Below are 15,181 nucleotides of genomic sequence, written 5' to 3'. Positions count from 1 at the left end.
TGAACCAGAGACCTGTGAGTCTGTGCCCCGGCCTCGCTGAGACGCTGCCTGTCATGTCCCCAGGCCCCAGCCGGGCTCCTGCCCCCACCTGCAGGACCTCACAGAACCAGAATAAGCTTCCGGCCCTGGAAGCCAAAAGCAAAGTCCTTCTCAAACACCTTAGTCTGTCCTGAAAGAAAACGACTGAGCGTATTGAGAAAGGATGGTGGAAATGAAACGGCTGTGCTTTGAGAAAGAAGTTCCACGAGAATGTCCACACCTCTGCTAACAGAAACGCTTCAATAGTGCCATTAAACAGCGTTAAGCAGAATATGTTTATTTGCCCTTCATGTGTAAAAGGCAAAATCCTCCCTATCAGGGAGGTGGACTCTTTTCTATTTCATTTTGCACCAGTCATAACTGACTCCAGTTGGTTTCCTAAGAAAATAGAATAGCTGGATTTTGTAACATACGGGTCCTCGTGGCCTGAAGTCAGTGAATGATGGGGCAGCAGGAGGGAAGCGCTGAGCGAGGCGGCCGACCTGAGGTGGAGCTTCCGTCTCGTCTCACTGGTGGACCCTCTTGGTGGGAAACCGCTGGGATGAGCCAACCTCTAAGACTGAGGTTCATCAGGCACCACAGGGGCCGTCCTCCACAGCAGGGGCACGGCGGGATTTAACCAAAACCCGAGCGGAAGCCCCTCATCCCTGGGTGAAGGGTCAGACATGCAGACACCTGGGAGAATGAGGGCCTCAGCCCTGCAATCTAACCATGTGGCTGTGATTCAGTTTAATGCCACCCTGCCTTCCTGGGAGCTGGAGGGGTGGGAGAGGAGGGCGATGCCTGGGCGGGAGAGCAGACAGGCGTGAGGCCCCTGGGTGAGGCACTCTGGAGACCCGCTCTGTGCAGGAGAGGGAGAAGCCGTACCAGACAAAACAAATCACTTTCCACTTTCCAAATTCCAGAGCTCCTACCTGCCGGCCCTGCAAGGATGCAATGTGGGGGTGTGTGTGTGGGTGTGTGTGGGTGTGTGTGTGTGGGTGTGTGTGGTGTACCGAGGCTGGGTATGTGCACGTATGTGCCCATATGGGTGCTGGATGCAGGTACATGCACTGGGTGTGTACTGAGTGTGTCTGTGCTGGCTGTGTGTGCACTGGATGTGTGTGTCTGTGCTGGCTGTGTGTATACTGAGTGTGTGTGTGCCTGTGCTGGGCGTGTGTGCACTGGGCATGTGTGGACTGGGTGTGTGTGCACTGGGTGTGTCTGTGATGGGTGTGTGTACTGGGTGTGTATACTGGGTATGTGTGCACTGGGTGTTTGTGTCTGTGCTGGGTGTGTGTGGACTGAGTGTGTGTGGACTGGGTGTGTGTGGACTGGGTGTGTGCAGACTGTGTGCATATCCATGTACATGTATGCGTGTGCATGTGTGCTGTGCAACCTCACTGGGTGTGTGGCCCCCTGCAGCCCTGGCACTCAAGCTGTGTTCTCATCTCCTGCCTCCCCTCTCTGCCCGTGCCCTCCCCTCTCCACTTGACCCCGCCTCCCCTTCTGGGATGATCCCTGACTCCTGCTCTTCAATGTCCCTCAGCCCCTGTGGGGGGGCTGTGATTCACAGTGCCCGCCTCACTCACAAGGACAGCTTCAACCTCAGAGCACACAGAGGTTCCAGAGTCCTTCAGAACAAACCTCCTGCCTTTACAGACTTTTTTTTTTTTGAGACAGAGTCTCACTCTATCGCACAGGCTGGAACGCACTGGCGTGATCTCTGCTCACTGCAACCTCTGCCTCCCGGGTTCAAGTGATTCTCCTGCCTCAGTCTGCCAAGTAGCTGGGATTACAGGCTCGTGCCACCATGCCCGGCTGATTTTTGTATTTTTAGTAGAGACGGGAATTCACCATGTTGGTCAGGCTGGTTTCGAACTCCTGACCTCAGGTGATCCGCCCACCTTGGCCTCCCAAAGTGCTGGGATTACAGGCTGAGCCACTGCGCCCAGCTACAGACTCTTGACTACAGGCTTGACACACCTCAGGGCAGTACTGCCCTACCCTCAAGCCTACAAGCTCCAAGTGTCTGTCTCTGCTGCACGTCATAGCCACATTTCCAAACACAGGCTGAGCCCGTGGAGCACACCCTCACTGATGTCACGGCAGAAGGGACAGCCTGTACAGGGGACCAGGATTCTCTCCATACAAAGAGAAGACACAAATGTCAACTGCACAACTGCAAGACAGGGCACTGACTCCAGCACAGCACTCACTCAGCAAGCATCTCCTGAGCCTCCACTCAGTGCCAAGGCTCACTGCGGGCAGGTGGGGAAGGGCAGTGGGCTCTACACTGGATCTGGCAGCCTCTGAGAAGCTGCAGGCCATTTAAGGGATTACGGATTACTGATTAGCATAAATGATTATAGCATACAGAGCTGAGACTCTGTGCTAATGCAATGCAAAGACGGCGTGGAGGGAGGTTCCCTTCTGTGCAGGCCGCAGAGGGCTTGGAGGAGAGAAGGCTCCCCCTGAGATGGGTGAACTCAGACAGCAGAGGTGTGGGAGAGGCCCACCAGGCACAGGGAACGGCACCAGCAATGACAGCAGCTGCCTGCTGGGCTTGGAAGGAGAGCCGGAGGTGCAGATGGAAAGCCAGACGGGAAGGGTCTACTAGAGATATGCCAACAGGCCTAGAGTGTAAATTCTCCTGCAGGGAACCTTGAGTCCCAGAAGGTCTTTGAATAGGTAAGTAGCACCACCTGATCTGTATGTTTGAAAATACATCTGTAAACTGTGGGGAGAATGGAGCAGACAGAACACGAGGAGGCTGCTGGTCCAGGTGGTGAGAAGTCACTGAGAAGGAGAGGGACACCGGGGAGGGGCAGAGGAAGCAAGGCAGGGGACACACAAAACAGGCTCATGGCTGGTCACCTGCAGAGAGGAAGGGCAAGGAGCTTGAGGTGACCAGTCTCATCTCCAATCCCCTCTCCATCTCCATTCCCATCTCCATCTCCAACTCCATCTCCATCAACAACTGGGTCCTCTCTTCATCTCCATCTCCATCTCCAGTCCCCCCTTCATCTCCATCTCCATCTCCATCTCCAGTCCCCTCTCCATCTCCATCTCCAGTCCCCTCTTCATCTCCATCTCCATCTCCATCTCCAGTCCCCTCTCCATCTCCATCTCCATCTCCAGTCCCCTCTCAATCTCCATCTCCATCTCCATCTCCATCTCCAGTCCCCTCTTCATCTCCATCTCCATCTCCATCTCCAGTCCCCTCTTCATCTCCATCTCCATCTCCAGTCCCCTCTCAATCTCCATCTCCATCTCCATCTCCATCTCCATTTCCATCTCCATCTCCAGTCCCCTCTTCATCTCCATCTCCATCTCCAGTCCCCTCTTCATCTCCATCTCCATCTCCAGTCCCCTCTTCATCTCCATCTCCATCTCCAGTCCCCTCTCAATCTCCATCTCCATCTCCATCTCCATCTCCAGTCCCCTCTTCATCTCCATCTCCATCTCCATCTCCAGTCCCCCCTTCATCTCCATCTCCATCTCCAGTCCCCTCTTCATCTCCATCTCCATCTCCAGTCCCCTCTCCATCTCCATCTCCAGTCCCCTCTCCATCTCCATCTCCATCTCCAGTCCCCTCTTCATCTCCATCTCCATCTCCATCTCCATCTCCAATCCCCTCTCCATCTCCATTCCCATCTCCATCTGCATCTCCAACTCCAGTCCCCTCTCCATCTCCATCTCCAACTCCAGTCCCATCTCCATGTCCAGTACCATCTCTTGACTGCCCCAGCTCACCCAGCAGCACGAGCATGTGGGCCCCTCCCAGGTGGGACAGAAACACAGTCACCCCGGAAAGAACAGGAGCACCCACCCAGGTATGCGCACAGAGTCGGCCTTGGCCATAGAGCAGAGCGAAACAGAATGAAATAGAAAATCCTGCCAGGAAACGCCTTTAGTGTTAATTCTGACCAATAACACAGTGAGTTCTTTAATAAACACTTCGAAAAATCTCACCCTTTGAGTGTTACATCAACACCATACCTCCTGACATGAACCTGGCGTGGGGAACAGTGCATGCGTTTTTTAAAGAACAGCAGCATTATACTCTGGTTGCTCCTCAGATTGTATACATCTTTTGCCTTTTACTAAAGAACGGCAGCGCATCAGTATCCCCAATGTCTCTGTCAGTCCTGCTCACTGGCAAAAACAAACGACATGTGGAGAGGAGAGCGGTTATGAAGCATCAGGACCAACAGCTTATCACGCAATGCCTGAAGCATAAAAATGGTTTTTCCTGAGCTCTGAGGCATGTTTCTCTCTAACAGAACACAGTGCTGCATCTTGCTGATGGCTAACACACACGGTAACTGCGATGGCCAAGGTACCCCCTCCTCCAGTAAGGACACTTGCTATAAATGAGGAAGATCCATGATCGCTCCACACACGTCTAAGAGAGCCACCTCGAGGCCTCTTCCCCAACACTGACACCGCGCGGCCAGCCCAGGCACTATGCGAGGGGCCTCCCCCTGCAGCTCAGAAACAAAGGCCCAAGAAAAGGAGCTCCAGGGAGAGGAAGATTCCAGTTCGGGCCGGCACCAAGGCTGTTGGCGATTCTTTATGCAAGCACACAGACAACCCAACATTCCTCAGTGTGAAACCAGATCAAAGGCGGCGACAAGGGTGAAGGCACCACCACTCACCAATCTGTGCTTGAGGTGGACTGTAATGACCGGAGAGCCCGACAGGTTCTGAGAGAGGGTGGGCGGTGGGGACACCTCCAGGGAAATCAGGTGGCTGGTGGCGAACAGCAGGCAGTCCTGGTGATGCATGGCCTCCGCGATCCTTGGGAAGAAACGGAAATCATTACAAAATGGGAAACGCAGGGGAGCAGCACACAGCTAGAACCTGGGCTGGGAGCCAGCGTTCCACCCGAAACTATTGAGACGGAAATCTTCTTTGGATGAAACTGTGATTGCTATCATTCAGCTCCAGCTGCTCTCCTTCAAGATGTGAAGCCGGTACCTACAGGCGAGTTCAACTATTCTGTGTTTTAACTCTGTCCCTTGAATTCTTGTCTTCAATACCTGCTCTCGTTAAGGTCTGATGCCAGGACCAAGAGGTGAGACAGAGCCCTTGACCTCAAAGAGTTTATAAGAAAAGTGAGATGGCCCAAGAAGTATGGACGAGCAGAAATGCTCAAAACAACAGGGCATGAATCTCAGCAATTCCACTTAATCAGCTGTGCGACCTTGGGCAGGTAACTCACCCTGTCTGAATGTCAGTTTCCCTGATTATAGGATGGTGCGGTGGCCATCTGCTGTTTTGCCCACCCAGTATTCATTCATCGTTTTCCTGATCAAAGCACCTGCATTCCCCTCTAGGTGGCCATCCCCTTCTCCGCTCACAGCCCATATAGCCTGGAGTTGACTCTATCTTGGCTCAGGAGGGAGCCCTGGTATCTGGGTCTGGATCAGTCAGTGCACTGCAGCCCTCAGGCCATGGAGACCATTTAGGAATGCCACCCAATCCAGTCAAATCCCAGGAGATGCCACAAGGCAAGGTGGGGGGAGAATGCGGGCTCAAAGACCCCCATTCTCCCTGCCAGACTTCTCCTCATGCCCTGAGGCACGAGGCCCTGGGAGCTGCTTGCAATCATGAGGAGGGAGACTGACTGAGAAGGGGATTGCTGAGAGATGGAGCCCAGTGACATCAATGGGATGCTGGATCGAGCTGCTCCTGAAGCCAGCTGCCTGCGGAGCTCTCGGCTTATGTGATCCAATAAATTCCCCCTTTGCCTAAAACTGTTTAAGATGAGTTTTCTGCCCCTTGCAGCCCAATCTAAAGAAGCCTAACTGAGGTCTACGGTGGCTGTCTCGTGGGGTTATGAGCTTGAAAAGATATTCAGGGCCAGGAGGAGGGTGAGGGAAGCCAGGCACCTGAAGGGCAAGATTGAAGAAGGTGCTCACACTGGGCATGACCCCAAGGGTGACCAGCTCCTTTAATTTTGTGCCCTCAGCCCATTTGCCTGATTTGATCACAGCCCTGCCTGGCACACAGCAGGTCACCAAGCATCTGCTCCATGAATTTGAATTTGGGGTGACTACACAAAGATGCCTGAGACGTGCTGTCACCGGGCCCCCCGCGGTCACCCAGCCATCTGCTTCTGTGTGGGCCTCCCCCGGGTCCTGTGCGCCTCCCCCGTCCACCATCCAAAGCGCTGACTGACTGAGGAATCTGCAGGTCCCTGTTTCGACGCCCACTGAACCACCTTTGGGACATCCCATAGGGCCCGGGGAGCTGGGGGCACCATATTTTTCCTCCCTCAACTTGTTTTTCCTTCTAACTAAGATTCAAACACCATGTTCAGTGACCCTGCCTGGGATGGGCTGTGGGGCTCATGGAGCAGGAGCACGTCGCACCTCACCCCTGGCCTCTGCACCGTCTCCTTACACACAACCCCAAAAAAGAGCAGGCCTCCAAGAAGCACGCAGAATTATTCCTGGAACTGTAAATACAAAGTGTTTACAAAGATGGCGCCATAGAGAATGAACACCCTGTCTGTCACCACAGAAGCGACTTCCTGCAGATCATCACCAGTTCACAGGGTCTGGAGCAAACCAGGGGCATAGATTCTCAAGCGACTGCTTGACCTGGTGATTCCTCTATGTGACCATGTTATTGATCCAAGCCCAAAGTCCAGATGACACACATGGAATAAAACACAAACTTAAAAAAAAAAAAAAAAAAAAAGAAAGCATCACCCTAGGTCCATGTGTCTCAACCATTTTTTTCACTATAGCCCCTCTGAAGAGGCTTTTTAGACATTTTTTTCTAATAAACTTGCCCAGAAAGTTTTAGTCCCACAGAGATACAAGCTGTGTTTACGTACAGAACGTACATAAACATTCCACTCCGCAGAGCTGCAGACCTGGGTCATATCTCAGATATTTTCCCGGAAGAACAACATTCACCTTCTGAGAACATTCACCACTGCGCATGCGTGGGCTCAGTCCCCGCCGCAGAAAGTGAGGGTGGGCTCGAGGCCGCAGAAAGTGAGGGGGCACCAAGGCAGAGCCCCGCAGTGCCCAGCCTGACTCTCTCGGCAGCACCTTGGCCCTGCCCCACACGTGACTCCACGGCCCTAAGGCGTGTGGTGCGTTCGCTTCAGCCAGGAGCCTGGTTCTCACTCTCTGTGCCCAGTGCCCCGATGCTCGTGGCCTTTTCTGCAGAGCTCCATGAACTCAACACATGTGCAATTCCACCAAACACGTTGGAAAAACCACGTTTCTAGCAACACTTAGGGCTGTGCCATTAGCCGGAACAGAAGCAGCTGTGGGCTTCAGGCCCTAAACACGCAGCATGATTTGCCCCTTGGCTTTCCCTCTGTGGACATTCCCTGATGGTGCAACCAGTGGTCATCATCTCCCACCGAGAACAGAAGTTCCCTTGGGGCCCGGAGGCGTTCCCATTTGGTTCACTGCTCTCCCAGCTCCTGGAACCATGCCTGACACAGTGGGTGCTCAGCACACATGTAAGTGAGGGAGTGAGTGAGTGAGTGGATGAGTCTACTCACAGGCAAGCAGCGATGACTTAGATCCATTTCTTAGGAAAAACATAAGGAAAACATTAAGTGAGAACCTTCTATGAACACAAATGATATGAAAGCAAATCTGGAGTGGTTTCCTGGATTCCGCTCCGGGAACACGTGGCCTCCACCAGGCCCAGTTTGGTAATCAGTGCGACGCCAGACGTCGGCCAAGTCAAGATGAGAATGGGGCCAGACGCCCCCTTAGGAGCATTTTCCTCTAGTAAAGGTGGGGACAGAGGCGAGGCGGGGCAGGGTGGGGCAGGGGTGAGGCGGGGCAGGGTGGGGCAGGGGTGAGGCGGGGCAGGGTGGGGCAGGGGCTGTGCTGGCTCTTCCTCTGCCCCCTATACCCTGTCTCCACCCGCCCCGTCCTGTGCCCATCAGCCAGGCTCTGGGTTCTCTGCCTTCACGTGCTCAGCAAAAGGGAAGCCCCAGAAGGTCAGAGGGCGTCGGAGCAGATAGTGGGGCCAGTATTCTCTTCCCTCAGCCCACCAGAGCATAGTTGCTGCCCCAGAGCCCCTCCATCTCTGCCCGGGCATGGTGCACTCCCTGCCTGGCTGGCCCTGGGGAAAGCAGCGTGCCCCCACTCTTGTTCCTGGCCCGTGACTGTGCTGTCCCCCAGAGCTCTCCACTCCTGATTGCACCTTTGTAAATCCTCCTTCCTTCGATGTGCCCCAAGTTACTACCTGGCCCCACGGAGCCCCACCGATGGTCAGGCTCTGCGTCCTTCACCCCATGCAGCACATCTGTGCCAAAGCCACGCTGTTGCTCTGCCTTCCGTTACACAAAGCGGGGACTTGAAAGTTATGTGAGGCTTCAGAGGAGTGCTGAAATCTATGAGGGGGACACAGAGACTTCCCGGCATGTGCAGGAGACGAGCTCAGGCTCTCAATCCAAAGAAGTCAGAACAAGTGGAGTAAGAAAAAGGGCTGTTATTAGGTTATTTGGAGAATTATCAAGTCCCCACAGTGATCATGTCACACTGGGGAGTGAACAAACATCGCAAATGAAAATATTCCCTGGGAAAGGAACTCCTTGATAACTGGCTCCTGCTGACACATGCCTGTGTGCTCAAGGAATCCCCTCACCCATCCATCACACGCTGCTTGTCACCCTCCCTCAGCGCGAGAATTCAACGCCACCCTGGGAACACGGTGTGAAGGAAACTCCAAATCTTGCCAACAAGGCGGCACATGGCGGCATCTCTGAGTGTGATCTTGGGTGACGGTGAATTCTTGAAGGAGACCTGAGCCCCTGACTGGCGCAAAGAGCAGAAGGAGAGAGCATCGAGGGTAACACGCAACTTCCTCAGCGCCGATGCTGCCCAGGTGACATTGTTCTCTGTTTCGAGCAGTACTGCAGCCAGGGCCTTTCAGAAAGGACAGCAACAGCCACAGTTCCTGCCCATGCCAGGAACCCCCGCAGCTTTGCACTGTTAAATAGTCAAACTTGGAGGAAATTTGCCAGAAAACAGTACAACCCGTACGCTTCACCTACACTCAGCTCTTGCCATGTTCACTTTATCCGGCAATGGTCATGCTCACACTTGACACACACAACACACACATACATGCAGGTATACACACACCACACACGTACACACACGCACATGTACACACACAACATACAAATGCACACACGCACATTTGCATGCCCAGAGCACACACAAAACACACATGCACATGTGTGCACACGTAACACACATACACCACATAAGCACATACATGCACATGCACCTGTGTGCACACACACACCACACAAATACATGCACACATGCACGTTTCCTTTCTGCTGAAGCACTAGTGGTGTGTTGCAGGCATCACAGCATACTCCATCTCTACCACGTGTCTCCTGAAAATGGAGACTGCCTCCTACATAACCATCAAATGATGATCACACTTAGAAATTTAACGAGGACCCCACAAGATGCTCTAATGCACAGCCCAGAGTCAACTGCACACACCTCGCACCGTCACTCACATCCTCCAGAACTCCACGTCCTCCAGAACTCCACTTCTCTCCACCCAGGAACGTGCATTAGCTCAGGCGCGAACCTCTTTAGTCTCCCCCAGTCCGGAACTGCCCAACTTCTTCTCCCTTGCAATCCAAACCACAGCAGCACACAACATCCCTTAGTTCAGGCGTGTCTGACCACTTCCTCGTGAGGGGCGCCAGGCCATGCATCTGACAGGAGTATGCCACAGGAGGCATGGATGTCTCCCCATGACGTGGCAGCAAGAGACACGGGCACACAACGTGTCCCACGATGATAATGTTGAATGTGGCCACCTGGCTGCAGGGGTGCCGCAGACCTCCCCATCACCAGGCACCCTCCTACCTGGTGACAGCTAGGACTCTGCAGGTCGGTGAGGTCCCCCGCCCCGCAACCCTGCTCCCGCTGGTGTGCACATCCACTGATAGCTTCTGCCGGGGTCAGTTACTGCACTGAGGGCTGCAGAACCACGACCTACCGGTTCCATTGGTGCTCCGTGTCACTCTACAGTGACTAAGGACACACTGAGCCAGGTCCACCTCCCCACTCCTCTTTCTCGAGCATCTGTGAGTCCCTCACAGCCTGGGGAGAGGCCCTTCCCTCTGTGGGCTGTGGCTTCCATCCTCACAGGAGGAGTGGGAGCAGGTCAGTCTCAGCCCCATCCACCTGGAGGAACCGGCCATCCCGGGCCTGGCTGGGCCTAGCACGAGCACCCGTAAAAGCTGAACAGTCTCCATCATTACGGGGCCACGCAGCAAGTGAGACTCAAAGGAGCCTAGGGGTACAGGCAGCCTGGCAGGAAGCGGCTAAGCCCCCACCGGGCCGTGGGTGGTCAGATATCATCCCCTCCGTCGTCACAGGAGCCCTGGAATGGTCTGCCTGGGGCTGGCTGTGGACACAAAAGTTCCTTCCGGCCCAGGCCCCACCCTTTGTGCACTGAGACTCATGTACCGACTTAGATCCTCACCCTCATCCCTGGAGAAGAAATTAAAGGACACTATGGCACCAAAGCATCCTTTCATCCTCACAACACACTGCGGACGTATGAGGATGACAGCACACAATACAAAGACAAAGACAGAGGGAAGTCCACTGCAGGCTGGCAGGAACCTGGCATATGTGTGCACATACATGTGCTGCCCGCACAGCGGCTGCACTAACCTGCTTCTCATCGTGCCCAGGATTTGATAATTACCTCAAAGGCAAAATGGCGCAAATGCCCAATCAGCTTACAAAATCACAAAAGCAAGCACTTGTATGTCATGTTTAATACCAAGCCCTACTTACACCATTAACTCATTCAGTCCTCCTGGCAGCCCTCAGAAATCAGTGCTATTATTACTCCTGTTTTAAGAGGAGACACAGGCTCAAGTCACTTGCCCAGGGTCACACAGATAAGGAGGGCACCTGCGAACGAAACTCTTTGTACCTGTACCTGTACCAGTTGCATAGACCACCTCTTCTGCTACAGGTACAAGGTACACAGGTACAATGTAACAAGTACAGAGACTTTACTGGATGAGCTGTTTGCATGATTTTTTTCCAGGTTAATTTTGATGACAAGGCATCTCTGCACCAAGTGCTGAAGAGAACTTCACCTGAGCTGAAGATCCAACTTCAGTGCAAATGAAAAACATGTTCCATCGCTGCACAGCAATTCTGTTTTGGCTTCAGCACGTAAATGTGCTGCTGATGGAACTTGTTGTGGGGCTGGTGTCAATGCTGACGAACCAGGGATGACTTGCCTGTCCAATTTCCAGGCCCTCGGTTTGCAGAGGGAAGTCAAGAGTTAGCTGCATTGTTCTGGGACACAGTGGCCTGAATCCTGGGGCTCTAGTGTCCTGTCGGCAGACACCTGGGGCCGTGAGGATAGCAGAGGGAGAGTGAAGGCTGAGGCCCTGGGGACAGGCGAGACAGACTGTCTTCCATCTGCAAGGCTGTGGGCTCCCCAGAGCAGGCCCCGCCAGCCTCTCCTCTGCCCATCCCTGCCAGCGCTGATCTAATGGAGGGTCTGGCAAAGATCTGCAAACTGCAGCTCTTGGGCTGGCTGCCTGGTTTTGTAAATAAAGCTGTATTGGACGGCAGCCACTCCCCCGGTCCCCCACGTAGTGTCTCTGGCTGCCTTCCTCCTGCGAGGGCAGAGTTCTGGAAAGCCAAGGCAATTTACAAGCTGGCCCTTCATGAAAGAGCTGGCTGACACCCGGCTGGAGTCAGATTCTGGTGGTCGCAGTGAATTGCCCCTGAAATGTGTGCACCCTGCGTCTGGAAGCAATCCTCCCGCCTTTGTGAAGTTGTGGGCCGTGGCACGGATGCCGCTTTCCCACGCAGTTTCTCACTGTGGCCGCACAAGGTACAGCAACACCTCACAAATGCATGTCTCATACATTTCACAGCAAGGCCAGTTTCGTGGTGGAAACTCCAGCAGGAGGGGCCGAGGAAGGGTCAACTTTTCATCACTATCTTGGAAAGACCTCCCCACATAACTGAGATGGCATCTTTTTGAGGAATATCGATTGCATTTTTCTTTGCCCATTTTCCTGAAGAATTTTGGAAATCACACGTGAAGAGTGGCGGGCTCCCCGCTTCCTTTCATTAGGAGGAAACTGGTAAGCATCAGGCTTCCCCCGAGAAATCTGACCCAGAAGATGGTGTTTCCTCCAGATCACAAAATGATGACTACATTCCTCAGGAAAGAGGCACACCCTCCCCTCCCTCCTCATTTCCCTCGTCCTCCCCACCCTCCCCGTCCCCCTCGCGGTCTCCACCCTCCTTGCTCTCTGGGTTCTCAGGACCCAAACCCACATGAAGCGACCTGCTCCTATGGAGGGGCCTGCCTGGAGGACAGCAGAGGCAGGGGACAGACAGAGCAGGTCTAGACGGCATCCTCGGGGTCCCTGGGTCCAGCCATGACTGAGGCCCACCTGCTCCTCCCTTTTCAGTCCCCTGAGCCCTCAGTTTCCTGGCCTTCCACTTAAGCTGGTGTGAAATGGCTTTGCCCATCTGTGTGTTTGCCCATGACTGACACACACAGGTCTGTTGTCTTCCATTCCACGGCAGTGGAAACTGAGGCTCAGAGAGGTTAAGTCCGTTGCCCAAGGTCACACAGTTCTGTCCAGGCGGGTGGGTAGGGTCTTCTAGCCTGTGCTCCTGACCTCCACCCCACCAGCCTGGCCCCGGGCCTGCAGTTCCTGAGTGGCCTTCAAAACGCTGCAAGTTTCCTTGCCCAGGCGGTGAAGTGCCCGGTACTCGTGTCCAGAGTTCTCAGTGTTGTGCGTGTGGGGCGGGCATCCCTGCGGCCAGCCACCCAGCAAACCCACGCACACCCACGCCCCTGAGCTGGGCACCCCCGAGACTCACTTGGTGTGGGCGGGCCAGATGTTGTTCAGGTAGCAGTGCATGCTGTGGTACAGCAGACCCACGACGGTGGTCCAGGCTGCAGAGAGAGCAGAGGGGCAGGCGCTGTCAGCGCTCCAGGCCACAGGCAGGAAAAACACAAAGCCCCACGCCCCACCATGCGTGGTGCCGCCCCTCACTCCCAAGAACTCTCCGAGGAGAAGGAAATGAAGGACACTCGGGCAGAATTTGCAAGGACAGAGACCCTGCAGCAAGTCAGCAGCGTGACAGTGGCTCCCTGCTCCATCCCCTGAGCCAGCTCCAGACGTGTGGAGGCTGCAACCCCCCAGGGAGAGCCAGACTCACCCAGGGCATCACACGGATCTCAGGGCCCCTGCAAGCCAATGGGGGGCAGTGCCAGCCTCCAGCCTTGCCCCACGAGTGCGTCCCGTCTGCCCTCAGCACACAGAGGATTTAGGGCACCACTGAGTGAATGAGGTGGTTTTCAAGGGGCAGCAGCCACCGGGACGTCTGTATGCCTTTGCCTGACCACACCCCTCTTATATCCAGCCATGAAGCAGGGTCACATGTGCTCTTGCTATTTCACTCCATGGCTCGGCCACGGCTCTGCCAGGATTGGAAATCAGGGCACTCCCAGCAGATCACGTGGCCAGGAGATGCTGGTGGATGTCGGCACCATCCCTGGGCCCTCCCTGCTGATGCTGGTGGAAGGTGGCATCGTCCCTGGGCCCTTCCCTTGGCTTCTGGGGTAGGGACATCCCTGCCTCTGCCCTAGGAGCAGGGCACACCTGACATCATGCTAGGTGAGGACAGGGCAGAGAACCAGTCAGGGCACCTCTCCCACAGACAATCAAGATGGTGGCGGGTGCAGAGACCGGCTCCCCACTGCAGAGGGAGATGTCTGATCAGGGCTGTCCTGGTCCGTATCCCTAAGGCACAATCCTGGGAAGGGGGCATGGCCTCTGGCCAGGGTGACAGGGGAAAAAATCTGAGGCTCTCCCCTGCTTGCCCGAGGTCCCCAGGGAGGGAAGGAGAGGAAGGAGATGTCTGCAGAGTCATATTCGCTTTTCCAGGAACCAGAGAGGGTGACGGTCATTGTAGCAAAAAATGGCCAGGGCCATCTGGGCTCCCAACAGGGCTCCCTGCAGAGGCAGCGGGTCCCCTGAGCCTCTCATTTTTTATTATGTGATTTGACTTGGGCCTGCACAGGAGTGGAACCCCAGGTTCCTGAACGGATGAACCCCTCACCTGGCCCACAGCTACCTGAGCAAGAAGGGGAGGTGGCCCCATCTTTTTATCTTCGGCTGACCAGGTGTGTGCTGATTTAGGAGGATGTAGGCAGGATGACTTCCCAGTGGGCCAGATTCACCAGGCGAGCAGGTTTAGATGCTCCCAGACCCTACCCCAAATTCCAGTTCAGTGGCCTGGAGTGGGCACAGCATTAGCATCACTAAGGATCCTCTCAAGTGTGTCCATGAGGGTGGCCTGAGGACACGCTTTGACAACGGCTGCCCAGAGCCCCTCTCCTGCAGGACAGGACAGGCGTGGTGGGCACCCACCAAAGCTTGGAGGCTCTTCAGAAAGACTTGTGGGAGCCGCCCCGGAAGGGAGTCCGGTGCGGCCACACTCACCGTGCCTGTGGAAGGCCTCATGGGGGATCTGGATGAAGCTCTGCCCGTGGGCTGGGAAGCGGTAATGGGAGGAATTCACGGTCTTGGGCAGGATTTTGGCCACGGAAAACTCTGTGGTGGAAGGAGCGAGAGAGCAGAAGTCCCGTCAGAGAGCTCACAGGCTGCAGGAAATCAGACTGCAAAACCCCATCTGCTTTTCTTTTTTGACAGGACAAGCTCCCCACGGGAAGTATAATTACCTTTAGAAAGCATGGCCTCAAAAAAAAAAAAAAAAAAAAAGGAAAAAGAAATGAAGAGCCCAGGCAGTGACCGCACGGGGAGGCTCAGCATTCCGGCCCACGGGCACGCGGCTCCTCACCTGGGGCGCCCTCCGCCCCAGCACAGCCCCTGGCTCTCAAGGCTGGTACAAGGATGGGCTGTGCTCAGCAATGCGGTGACATCGGCTCCTCCCCAAGCGCAGCAGGCGAGGGCAACATGGCCTGGAGGGAGAGGTCTGGGCCGACAAACTGCCACTAAACTAACTCGTGCAGCTTCAGCCCATTTTCCCCAGCTTGGCTCTTGCAGCGAAGTATCAGCACGATGATGCACTCCAGGTAAAGACTTTTAAAATGGAAAGGTCATCACCTCTGCCTCTACAAT

The 15,181-nt window shown here is 54.9% G+C and overlaps 1 protein-coding gene across 1 annotated transcript in view; it reads right to left on the bottom strand.

The window, feature by feature from the left end:
• The window catches only part of ADGRD1 (adhesion G protein-coupled receptor D1), a 188,197-nt gene that overhangs the window by 125,604 nt on the left and 47,412 nt on the right, over positions 1-15,181 (bottom strand). The window contains exons 11-13 of the mRNA XM_003276131.2: positions 14,543-14,653; positions 12,915-12,990; positions 4,680-4,821 (exon numbers count right to left, since the gene is read on the bottom strand). Of these exons, the coding sequence (XP_003276179.2) occupies positions 4,680-4,821; positions 12,915-12,990; positions 14,543-14,653 (329 nt within the window). The remainder of the gene's footprint in view (positions 1-4,679; positions 4,822-12,914; positions 12,991-14,542; positions 14,654-15,181) is intronic.

This window comes from Nomascus leucogenys, chromosome 10, assembly GCF_006542625.1.
Source record: "Nomascus leucogenys isolate Asia chromosome 10, Asia_NLE_v1, whole genome shotgun sequence".
NCBI classification, from domain to species: Eukaryota; Metazoa; Chordata; class Mammalia; order Primates; family Hylobatidae; genus Nomascus; species Nomascus leucogenys.
This window is presented reverse-complemented; position numbering and strand designations above follow the sequence as displayed.